The sequence below is a fragment of the Python bivittatus genome, unplaced genomic scaffold, assembly GCF_059951505.1.
Source record: "Python bivittatus isolate LINGU-HERP-01145 unplaced genomic scaffold, Pbiv_v1 ctg000220_np1212, whole genome shotgun sequence".
Lineage (NCBI taxonomy): Eukaryota > Metazoa > Chordata > Lepidosauria > Squamata > Pythonidae > Python > Python bivittatus.
The window spans coordinates 42212549-42225092 of NW_028277048.1; the positions used below are offsets into that span (position 1 = coordinate 42212549).

Consider the following 12544-nt stretch of genomic DNA (forward strand, 5'->3'; position numbering starts at 1 on the left):
CTCCTAAGAGAATCTAATGCCGCTGCTGATCTGACAGGAGGTGGAGCTCAGGCGGTAACGCGAGTGATGGAGAGCAGCTGTTTTCACTCGCTCGCCCGCTGCTCATCTCCTGCTCTGCGGCCCAGTTCCTAACAGGCCACGGACAGGTACCAGTCTGCGGCCTGGGGGTTGGGGACCCCTGATGTAGAGAGTAGCATTAGCCCTTCATCTTAGGATATTTTGTTTTTTTCTGACAAGACCTCTATTTTCAAATGGAAAATGTGTATTAGAAGGATATAAACAAAGGCTTTAACTATCTTCTGTCTGTATAAATATAACCAAGAAAGATAGTTGTCTAAGGGAAAATTTTTCATTGTGTTAGTGTCAAAGTTCTGAAGACAGGAGAATTAGCAAAACACTTCAGAAAAAAACAGTGATTTAGGAATTGGATCCAGATACTCCAGGCCAGGAGTGCAACAAATATGTGATTCAGGGAATGAGATATCATAACTGCTGTTGTATGTGTTACTGAAGAAATAGAACTTTTAGAAGGATATGGGTGTTTCAAAGGATATAAATGAGTATTTCAATCAAGGCGTTCCAATCTGATATTCATGGACTGGGCAGAGCGAGGGTAAGGAGCTAAAATAAAATAGCTTGTTTGCTTCAAACATTTACCTGATGCAGGTAAATCAGTTGAGAAAGATACATGGCATAGGGCCTGGTTACTTGAGGGACTGCCTATCTTGCATAGTATCTGCCCGGCCTATTCAATCTGGCAGGATTGGTGCTCCCTGGGTTCCTTCAGTTAAGGAGTGCCATCTATCAGGACTCCAGACGTGTGCCTTCTCTGTCATAGCACCTGCCCTATGGAATGAGGTTCCCCCCCACCAAGATCTGAACAGCCCCCACCCTGCTGGTGTTTCGAAGAGGCCTGAAGACCTGGCTCTTCAGTGAGCCTTCTTTTAACCTAGGTTGTTTTCTTTTGTTTCCACCTGGTTTGTTATTCTGCCATCTCTACCCTTTTTTGTTTCTTGTTTTTATTGACTTATTTTCATGTTTTAAATCATTTTGTGAACTGCACAGAGTTGCTGGGAGTTGGGTGGTGTATAAATTTAAATAATAATAATAATTCAAGATGCAGCACCTTTTTTTTCTCAAGTTGATGTATCAGTACATGGAATTACAGCCAATAAATGGCAGCTGTAATTTTTTGTGTTCTGCTATGGATTTTTTTTTTGCTTTTCTCAGTTTCTTGGATTCATTCAAGTTGAAGTTAGAATTTGAAGGACAGTTTCCTTCTCTTTAGCTTTAAAGTATGTGTATAGATAAGCCATTATTTAGATCAAAATATATAAGTCAGGGATGATCAGTACATAGATTTGGTACTGGTAGCTCTCTGAGTGTTTGCAGTAGATTAACTGCCAAATGTTCTTGGTTTTGACACTTGGGGAAAAAAATCAAGGTTGGATTTTTGCCAGAGAGGAATTGGTGCTTAATTCTGGTTACTAATTACAAATTCCGAGCCTGAGAAGAGTGTTTAGAGGTGCTTTTTCCTGAATTCTTAGCATGTATTTGCCTGTTAGAGCCACTATCATGTATAACAATCAACTTTTTGACTTCTGGTTTCCAATCAGAAGCAAAGTAGACCATGGAATCTGAGATCGGATCATCCCGTATATGATGGTATGGCAAGCATGTGCCTGCCTCATCCATGCAAAAAGTCAGTCATGTATGTTTGCCAGTCTCCCTCACCAAATTCCACGTCGGGAGCTGAGGAAAACATAACAGGGCAACCATATTTCTCATGCATCTTTTTTTACTGACTCCTAATACAGGAAGGGAAGGATCTCAGTTTTATAAAACAACATAAAACATTTTGTGTGGGGGGGGTTGTCTGTTGTGCAAAGTAAATTGTGAGAAACCATCTATCACAGGAGTGAGGAGAAAAATTAGAAATATTCTGGTGCACAAAGTCCTGAAGTTCAACATGAGATCACATTAAAAGGCATTTGAGTACATTTCCATTCTGCAACATAAAAAGAAAATTTAAATAGCACTTAGATATTGATACAAATGGCAAGTGTCAGTTAAAAGTGGACACACAATTAAAATTTGCCTAGATGGCTTGTAAACAGTTTAAATTGTTTATATTCATAGTACCTAGAGGAAGAATGAGGCTTGAAGTACATTGTTTATTAAAACACAATGTTTTATTTATTTATTTATTCATTGATTTTATATGGCCGCTCATCTGCATCTGGTGGTAGCCTTTCTTTCTTTGTACTCAGAATGCATGACATGTAAATTAAATGACACAGTATGTAAAGCAGCGTAAGGCAGTATATAACTTGTTTAAATGTATTTAAACAGTTTATGCCCAGATTAAATATGCATATTTTGAAATAATGTCTAAATTAATCTAGGACTTATTAGTCTGATGATGTTAACGTGTTTTGTTATGGAAAGGAAAAGAGAAGTTTCATGCATTTCTTTTGGCAAACTACTACAATAAAATATTGTTTCAATATTTAAAGACAGCCTGATTCTTACATATTCCTCCTTCCTTCTTGCTTTTGTAATATGTTTCAGCAGTGCCAGTCATTGACCAACTGAATACGATCTTTAGGAACAAAGGGGTGCATGGCTAATGAGGAGTTGAACTCCTTGGCATTGGGAGAGAGGCCTCCTGAAGGAAAACATGGTTGAAGAGGGTGAAGCTTTGAAAATGACATGTTGTAGGTTGGCTTTAGGTGGGTTAATGTAATGGTATGTGGGAATGACCTTGGGAGACAGGAGGAAGAGCCATAGACTGGACAACTGTCATGTAAAAGATATCTCTGTCCATAGAAGCGGGGTGGGTGGGTGCTGGGAAGCATTTTAGAAAGGCCACTCCCTAGTTTCCTGGAGAGTAAAAGTTGCGGGGGGGGGGAGAAATACTTTCAGTCTTGCAAGATTCTGTTAATGTAATCTTACAGTAAAGATAGAGTTGATACTCATAGTTTTGCTTCTTCTCTGGGCTACTTTGAAGGACTAACAGTTAATTAAAAAGGACTTAAATGCTGAGCTGGTATTGAAGTATTATTGAACACACGAGAAGTGTTTTTTGTATCACCGAGATTGGTACCTTGAATATAACTGAGTGGCATCTCCATTAAGAAGAATGTCTTAAGTGAAATTACTTTTGCAAAAAGGAATATGCACCTTTTGGTTAGAGAACACAGTAAATGACCCGGCTCCAACTAGTCATGTATTCATCCAGGGGTAGGGAATGTGCCATATAAATTCTGTAATTACTCCAAACTTCTTTATACTTTAGGATGAAATTTCTGACGTTAGCCAACCAGGGTCCAAATCTACTACACCAATCTTAACTGCTGCTTCAGATGTGCTTAAGTCTGCTGAGTCTCCCCTGAATGAAGACAAGGAAGGCCTTGCAAAGAAGTCTGATTCATGGAACCAGAAATTGGATATAAGCAAGCACATTGAAGTGCAGGTAGCCCAAGAAACGAGAACTGTGTCCATTGGTAAGTTACTAGAGTATTCACATTTTGAGTAATTTAATATTTTGAGTAATTTAAAATCCATAGTGTTTATCTGCCCCTACAGGGTTCCAGAATTAATAAATACTTAGAGTGCTACACGTATTCCTCATAGGAAGACAGCCTCATTACAGAAAGCAGCAGAAATTCATGTAAAGATGGCCTGATTAATCACAAATGAACTTCAGTATATTTACAAAATATAAGATGATTAAATAACCATTGTTCTCATGTTTAGTATACGATCAGCTAAGACTACATTGTTACATTTAAGGATCTTTATGCTGTTAAAATATTATTTTCTGTATGAAAGAAGTGTTACTTAACTCTTTTATATTTAGCAAACATGGTATGTGAGAAGTGACCATTAATTTAGAAACTAACAGTTTCTCCAAAAGATACTGTGGCCGGTGTAGTATAATGATTTTATGTGTTGGACTCAGACTACGCAAAGCTGAATTTTAGTTCCTATTTGATCATGGAGCTCACTGTGTCATATGGGGCCAGTTACTCTCTCTCACCCTTACCTAATTCACAGGATTATGTTTTTGGGTTAAAATGAGGGAAGATCCTATATATGCTGCCTAACTCTATCTAATATTCCCTGTTTTTGACAAATATTTACCCATTTCTTTCCAAGGATCTAATGAAAATGACGACAAATCTGAAGTTCAGGCAATCATTGAATCCACTCCAGAGCTGGATATGGATAAAGATCTTAGTGGATATAAAGGTTCAAGGTATTTTGCCAGCAATTTTCAGTCACCAGAGAACTTAGGAAAAATATGAATATTACAACAGAGTTCTGTAGCTCTTTTGTAGTCATTATGGCAAATGACCAATCTCTTGAGCAATACTTTGCAGAGGGTGCCTAGGAAAGTCAGTAGTAGTGTTCAGGCATTCTGTGGTACTCAAATTTTCCATTGCTAATCTGGCACAAAAATCCTTCACCGACCATGAAGGACAAAACAGTATTTTGGGCAGTAGCCATCACCCAAGGTCTCCTGGGGGTTAAGGGTAGCATGTCAGATTGTTATTCTTATTTCCACCTGCTTAGCACAGAGGAAGAAATTGCAGTGTGCAGCACCTGAAGGAATGAAAAGGACTAACCTGTTATGGTGGCAGTGTGGATACAAAACTGTCAGGAAGAAAGGGGAAGAATTAAATGAATCAGAGGAGCCTGTAACCATGTGAACACCAGTGTTGTGGAGGAGGAAACAGTTCCCTGATTAACATGCCTGATTCTTCTGCATCCAACCAGGAAAAGAGAGAGAAGGAGAAAAAGAAAAGGGAGGGTGATCGATGGATGTCTTGTCTTGCTTTATCCTTCTTAAATCATAAGCCATTTATTATGGCATAAATTTTTATGGACTAGAGTCCGCATTGTCCAATCCTTGAATGTGTGCACATTTGCACACTGAGGTCTAGACTGGAAAGATCTTTTTTAAAGATTTAATTCTCACTCTCACATTTGAATTCTGTTGTGTAGCACTCCTACCAAAGGCATAGAGAACAAAGCATTTGATCGTAACACAGAATCACTCTTTGAAGAATTATCTTCTGCTGGCTCTGGTCTGATTGGGGATGTGGATGAAGGAGCAGACTTGCTGGGTGAGTATTTTTTTAAAACATTTTTAAAGCAGTTTAGAAATGGTAACACAATTGTTACAGGATAGGTCAAGGATAAAGTTAAAAGAAAAAAGTACTAATGATATTTCTATACATAATTTGCTTAGTAAATAGAGTTGAAAGCATTAACTATTTACCATGGATCTCTGATTTTCTCATTTGTTAAATCTCTAACAGAGAAATCATATTTATGTCTGCACTTACTTATTAAAAAAAAGGGTTGCTGGGGAAAGAAATAGAGTGAAATAGTAATATCCATTAGCAACCAATCTTCTGTCCAATAATCTGGGAGACTTACAGCCCAAATAGCGTGTAGTTAATGGTGGTCATGTTTTTTATTTCACCATGGTGAGATTCTCTTAATCACAGGTTAAAACTTCCATTGCGTCATTATACTTTTGGTGGCTATTGATATGTGTTAGATGAACATCCCTAATATTTTACATTTTTACAAACTTATCATTCAGTCTGCCTCCCTCCTCCTCCTGTCTTATTTTGCTTGTGTGGGTGAGGAAGGAATCTTCTGGAGGATAAGCAGAAGAGAAAGGAAGCAGTTTGTTTTAGGAAATCTGTAACTTTTCACCTGTAAGAGTACTTCCTAGGTGCCTTTTCTATCTCGGAATTAATGGGGAAGTAATGTTTCCCCCTCTTTTAGAGCTTAAAAAAAAAAAGTGCTTTTGACATAATTAGTTACTACCTTGGAGTGGGGAGCGCCTTAAAGACCTGGTTGTTCCTCTAGGCCTAGGGTGGCTAGAGCACCCTCTGCTGGATGTTAGATGTTGATGGGATGTTTTAGGGTGTCCATTGGGTTTGCTATCTTATTCTTCTTTCTTTTTCTTCTGTTCTATTTGGTTTTGTTGTTTGTGGTTTCTTATTATACTGTTTTATACTATTTGGTGTATTGTGAACTGCCTAATGTATTTGGAGTTGGGTGGCATCAGACGGAACAAAATAAAATAAACAAATGTTTACCTTAAAATGCTGAGAGGGTTTTTTTGAAGTAACATGACTTGATCTGGGGTGTGTGTGAGTTCTTCCTTCTCCAAATATTTCTTGGTGGAGGAAGATCCCCCACCCCAAATTCACGCAGATAAGACACTTTCCTCTATTCATTTGAAAGTGTGTTTCTGTGCCAGTGTGCAGGGAGGGAAATCTTTACTTGCAGAAAAACCCTACCTTTCCTTCCTTCCTCTCTTTCTTTTCTACTTCTCTGTATAATTTAGCTTGTCTCCCCCAGGTTCTGTTTGCTTAAAATAGAACACAAAAGAGGAAAGGAGATACTCCCAATGCTTTGTGACTTGTCCCATTCCACCAGTAGTCACTTTGTCTGATGCCGACACCATTCCTGCACTTTTCAAAAATGAGACTTTGGGGCCATTAAGCCTGGTCCTATAATAGATGTAAGCTTTCATATAGGCACTTCTTTCCTTCTGCTTTCTTTTTCTGTGTAACCATAGTGGCACCTGATTACTATGGTGTTATTGCTGTTTCAGGAAGTGGGGAGGGTCTTTGATAAGGGGAGAGATGACTCTAGTAGACGCATACAAAAGGTTAGGGATATCTTAGAGACTGCAACAACTTCACTTTTATATCTAAACAGGTAATTTTAAGAGTATGTTTAAATAGATCACTAATGCGGTATTTTATTAAAGGGGATCAGCAGGCATTCCATCATTTGTAATACTGTACCGCTCAGCCGTAACTATGGATTAATTACTCTAGCAAAGACCTGTTTTTGTTTTGTTTTTGGATAGTGTGTTTTGTAGAAGTAGAGCTGCCAACGTTCGTAATGTATTTCTACAGAAGCCCGACTGTATTCAATCCGAAGGAAACACATTTTATATGAAATGCTTTGTATTAGTAATTTACTGTGCTGTGTTTTGGCATGCTTCTGCAACATTAGCTAAATTGGATTCTCCAATTTGCTTTCTCTTGGGCTGCGTACCCAGGAGAATATTCTGGTGTGTATCCTTTTTATATATTTGAAAGTGATTGTTTTGAAGTTCAGCATTCTTGGCTGTCGCTTTCACGATGTTTGTTTTGCAGTTTGTTTTGTCTCTACCCTGCCTGGTGCTTTTAAATTTATTTTGCCTGATAATTTTTCTCTAGTCGGAATACCAACAGTTAAAAGCGTTCAAATAACTGAAACAGTTCCCTCCTCCAAACAGAAGTATTCTAAAAACCCAAACTTTGACCATTCATTAAAAAAAGTAGTCTTCCTTTCTATGGTACTGATCCAAATTCTGCCAGTGCAAACATCAGCCATGCAACCGTGGGGAAATGGTTGGGAATAAGCACATGGCAAGGAGTAATCCTTCTGAAACCATTTCCATTATTCCTTGAACTCTTCATGCAGGACAAAAGGCTGTTTTCTAATCTTTGAAACCTACACAAACAGGAAACACGTTGTAGGATGCAAGCTACAAATGCTGGCTAGTTGGAGGACATAAAGAATAGAATGTAATAATGCTACCCTGCTGGAATGGCCACAGAGTGTTCCTGCTATCCACACAGAAAGCCCAGAAATAATACACTGGGGATTTTTTTTTAATCTGCGGACCTGAGCAGTACTTTGAGTGTGTCTTATAAAACAAGCTCCTGTCCCTTTTATTTTTTTTCCATAGTGCAGTCAGTTGTTCATGTATCAGAGGATCAGATATTTAAAAAAAATTGTACTATTTGCATGAGAATTTCAAAAGCTTGTTTTTGCCTTGCTCCACTAACTTTCTGCACAACTCCAGTGTGCTCACAGAACATCCCTCCCTGCAAGAATCTCCCTGTTCATTTCAGTCAAGAGGGAAATTCCTGGTGTACAAATGTAATAAACAACAGGCGCCCCGTTTGCTCTGGAAGTTCTTCAAAGTTATGTGCTTTGAAGTGTAGGCGAGGCTTTTGGTGAGGATAGTAGCTTTATTGAAGCCTTAAATGCTGTATTTGTTGATCTCATTTTACATCGTTTCATGTATATGCAGAAATACCATGTCTTTTCCTACTTTTATCCACATTTTATGAGGCCGGTTTTTCTAAAGCTAGTGTAAAACCACTGACGTTCCCAGTAGTCTTTTGCTGGGCCTTTTAAGAGATATTATTAATAGCTTCTTTTATTCTTAGCTATATTAAATGTGGATGGGTGTACATGTGGATAACTGCCAATTACCAACCCAAAATTATTAACCTATGATTAGATTTGTGTAAAAAGGCCCAACTTAAAATACTGGTTTTTCATACTGCATGCTTTCAGAAGATAATTCTTGTAATAACTGGTAGTCTTCACTATTTTTCATTCCATTGAAGTATATGCAATTTTGATACAACTAAGGTAGAAAAAATAAAGATAAAGGAGACTTTAATGATTAAGCGCATGTTCTATATGGAGAAGGTTAAGTATTTTTTACTTTAAAAGAATTGGAGTGCAATACAATGTTTAAAACATTAAGCATGGTTAGAATAAGTTGATGAGGTTTGGAATGACTTGTTAAGGGGTGTTTTTTGTGTGGAATTATCTTGGAATCACCTCATTAAACTGAGTACCATGGCAGTAATTTAATTGTCACGTTTATTTAAAAGATTCTAAAGGAGCTTACTGAGGGAAAAGCAAAAGAGGACAGGTGGCCCATAGCTCACTTTTGAATTCATTTGCATCAAAGGTAGCAATGACTGCTATTATAAGCTCTGATAGTGCAATGGGAGCTGATTTTAAGAGTGGTCTTAGCTTACGAGGGGGGGATGTTCTCATTTTCAGGCCTCTTGTGGTCTTTGGGGAGATCTCTGGCAGGCTGCTCTGAGAAGCAGAAGGCTGGATTGGATGGATCCTTGATCTAGACATGGCTCTCTTTTAACTGTTTGTCTTGCTGTTGTACGTTATCTTGCTTCAGACATTTAATGTTGGCTTTGCCCTGAAATCACTCATATCTCACAAATTCTTAGCCTTCACTGTTCTGTACTTCACCTTTACTGTTCTCATTACATATTTCTTCTTCCTTTTGCTCTTCATGGGATGCATGGGCTTTAAAGACCATAATTTCTTTGGTAAGGCATCGTCTCATTTGAGGAACGTTTGCAAGGGCTTTCCATTATTTGAGCTTATTCAACATTTCTCGTGGTGTCACCTATTTGAGTATGAAATTGCATAATATAAAGTGTTCTAAGAATTTCTGTTGTTCTACTGTGGTTACCAGCTGAAATCAGATTTATTTTGTTTTATGTGCTTGGACTGAAAAGTATTTTGCCTTGGTCCCTTGGGTTCCAAAAACCTCCATACTGAACTCATTTAAAACCTAACAGCAAAATACTTTGTATTTGAAAACCCTTTTCTGATCAGTAGTTATGATCATAGTGCTCTGATAGCAGAACTTCTCTGCCTGTGAAATTCTCTTGCATTTCTGCACACATTTTTGTAAGTTTGTAGGAGAATTCCATTGAAATGAATGAGATGTCCTACTTGTGCAGTAGAATTATGTGAGCTGCAGAGCACATGCTGAATATGCTGATCAGCGCATATACCCTGGGTGTCTAACACTTGCAGTTGTCATTTCAGTGTTTTAATATTGGTTTATTCTCTACAATTTTTGAAAGGAATGGGACGTGAAGTTGAAAACCTTATCTTAGAAAATACACAACTACTCGAAACCAAGTGAGTAATCATTTTTCAACTTCTAAATAAACTAACCTGTTTCTTTAATTAAGCATGACGTTGCATGCCTGGAATTGTGGTCTGATAAAGGATATAATCATTTCCCATAAGTTTTGTGTTTGTGCATGTGTGTGTAAACATACATACTGTATATACATGCATAGAGTTTGGTGAAAGACACATGGTAATTGATGTAGTGTTTTGAACCTTGATATAGAGTGAATAAAATATTTATAGAGCTGTAGAATGATAAAAGACTTGGAAATCCGAATACTGGAGGCAGTTTCATTCAGTTGACTGACAGTAGTTTCAGGGCAATCAAAAGGGATTTTCATTTATTGAAATCCATATAGTTTGTGTAATACATAGTGATATTCATTGCTGTTGGGTTGTTGACTTAAAGAAATATCACTAGTTATGCACTAAGAATTGAGCATCCAGTTTTAAGACTATTGATTCTGATTACCATATCCTAAGTAAAAACAATAAGAGGTGACTTTCATCTGAAGTTTTTGCTTCTGAGAATATCTAGTTTGTGCGTGCTATTTGTGATTACAGCTGAAGACAAAAGACGGAGGTTTGGCTCAAAGCCCCCAATTCTTTCATATGCGTAGTAAGATTTGAAATGATGATTTTACTTCAGGCCATTACACTGTACCAGGTGTTTGTTAAAAAAGTCCTTTATGACATATGTTGGCTTCACCTAGCAAAATGATAGATTACAAAAAAATTATCATTTTTGCTTATGTAGAAAATGATTTATTGTATTTATTGCTATGATGAAAACAAATCTGAGAGTGACTTTATTTCTATCACTGAATAAGGTTAGAACTGATCTAATTACAAATATCTGTATTCTAGAAATGCCTTGAATGTGGTGAAGAATGACTTAATAGCAAAAGTTGATGAACTAACATGTGAAAAGGATGTGCTAAAAGGAGAATTGGAAGCTGTAAAACTAGCCAAACAAAAGCTTGAAGAGAAGAATAAGGAGCTGGAGGAAGAGCTTAGAAAGTGAGCATAAAAATCTTGAATGTGTTACAGTGAGTTTCCTAAAAGAATTCTTGGATTAATTTCATTAATCCCTCTTGTTTAGAGCCCGAGCAGAAGCTGAAGAAGCAAGACAAAAAGCAAAGGAAGAGGATGATGTATGTAATTATAGTAATGCTGTTGGATCTAAATTTTCTCTTACTTGTACAGTACTACTGTGGGATTGATCCTCCTAGCTTTCCATGGCATTATTGTAGAGAAGTGCGGACTTATATGTTCCTTTCATATGCCAGTCCTGGAACTTAATCTGTATTGGGGAGTAAAACGTAGAGATTCTGGAAGATGTTCAAATAACCGGCTTTCCCCCCTTTGGGCCCAAAGCAGTCATGAGTGCCTTTTCCCTAACCGCTGTAATATTCACGCTTAACTGTAAAGTCCTGTACTGTAAAAACTGTACGAGACAGGCCTTTGTGCTTCCCAGTCTGCTTGATTAAGCACACTTGCTATCTTCTCAACTCTGCACAGAGTGATATTCCTACTGCTCAGAGGAAGCGATTCACGCGTGTTGAGATGGCCCGGGTCCTCATGGAACGAAATCAATACAAAGAGAGGCTGATGGAGCTTCAAGAAGCAGTGCGATGGACTGAGATGATAAGGCAAGTGCAGTTTATGATTAAAGTTGCAATGCCTGATAAATGCATGACCCTGGTATCTTTTCCTCTAAAGTAATAGATGGATTGCTAATAAATGCTTCCTGTGCTTTGAAAATGTAATTAATACTTTGTTAACATTGTGGACAGATTAAACAAGCCATATGCTTTTTGTTTGCTATGCATGAGAAGAACACTTCATTCTTTATTTTAAAAGCAATTATCTATGTATTTGTTTTTTTGAAAAAAAAAATTCATGAAAGGAATCTGTTTTTTAAAAAAATGTTGAGCACTGTTAAAGACTAATGGAATTATTACGACATGTGTTTTTGTGGTGTTTTTAGATTTTTAATGCAGTTCTTAAGAAATCAACATCAACAGAGATGACAGCTGGTTTAATTTTTGTAGGCAAACCTCCACCAAAGAACAAGATTAATTTTTCTTAAGGTTTCTAGAAAATGAATTGAAAAGCATCTCAATAATAACAAAACAAATGGCATGTGGAAGCTTGCTGCGAGAGCAACAGATAAAACAGTCCAGATTTTATAAGCATCTCCTGTTACTTGCTTTGACTATGTTTAAGGACTGTTCTGAAGGCCTTCAGAAATGTGTGTGTGTGTGTGCCTTCAAGTTAGTGTTGACCCCTGGTGACTGCCTGGATAAGTCTGCAGTTTTCTTGGTAAGATTTCAGAAGTAGTTTGCTATTGTCTCCTTCCTAGGGCTGAGAGAGGGTGACTGGCCCAAAGTCATCCAGCTGGCTTCAGGCCTAAAGTGGGACTAGAACTCACAGTCTCCCAGTTTTTAGCCTGGTGCCTTAACCACTACACCAAACTTGCTCTCTCTTCAGAAATGAGCTGTGAAAAATTGCATGGGTGTCGAATAGAGGGAAAAGAATGGGTTTTATTATTTTATCTAACTGTTGAAGAGGTAGAAGATGGAAAGAACAAGAAGTAGGAAAGTTGTTGAAGAAGCAGCAGAAAAAAGTCAAGATGTGAAGAAGAATAGCAGAGTGGGAAGATAAGGGAAAGAAAGAATGGAATAGTTAATTTTAAAGCTGAAGTAGAGGAGGTACTTGGTACTTAGAAACTTGATTCAGTTTCTATTGTGGGAGAAGACTAGTT

General features: G+C 37.6%; 1 protein-coding gene across 5 annotated transcripts in view; it reads left to right on the forward strand.

The window, feature by feature from the left end:
• The window catches only part of SPAG9 (sperm associated antigen 9), a 93435-nt gene that overhangs the window by 36861 nt on the left and 44030 nt on the right, over window positions 1-12544 (forward strand). For all 5 annotated transcript variants that reach the window (XM_007424589.3, XM_007424590.3, XM_088138449.1 and 2 more), the window contains 7 exons: window positions 3299-3506; window positions 4162-4261; window positions 5011-5132; window positions 9726-9783; window positions 10645-10797; window positions 10880-10931; window positions 11299-11429. In XM_007424589.3, the coding sequence (XP_007424651.2) occupies window positions 3299-3506; window positions 4162-4261; window positions 5011-5132; window positions 9726-9783; window positions 10645-10797; window positions 10880-10931; window positions 11299-11429 (824 nt within the window). The remainder of the gene's footprint in view (window positions 1-3298; window positions 3507-4161; window positions 4262-5010; window positions 5133-9725; window positions 9784-10644; window positions 10798-10879; window positions 10932-11298; window positions 11430-12544) is intronic.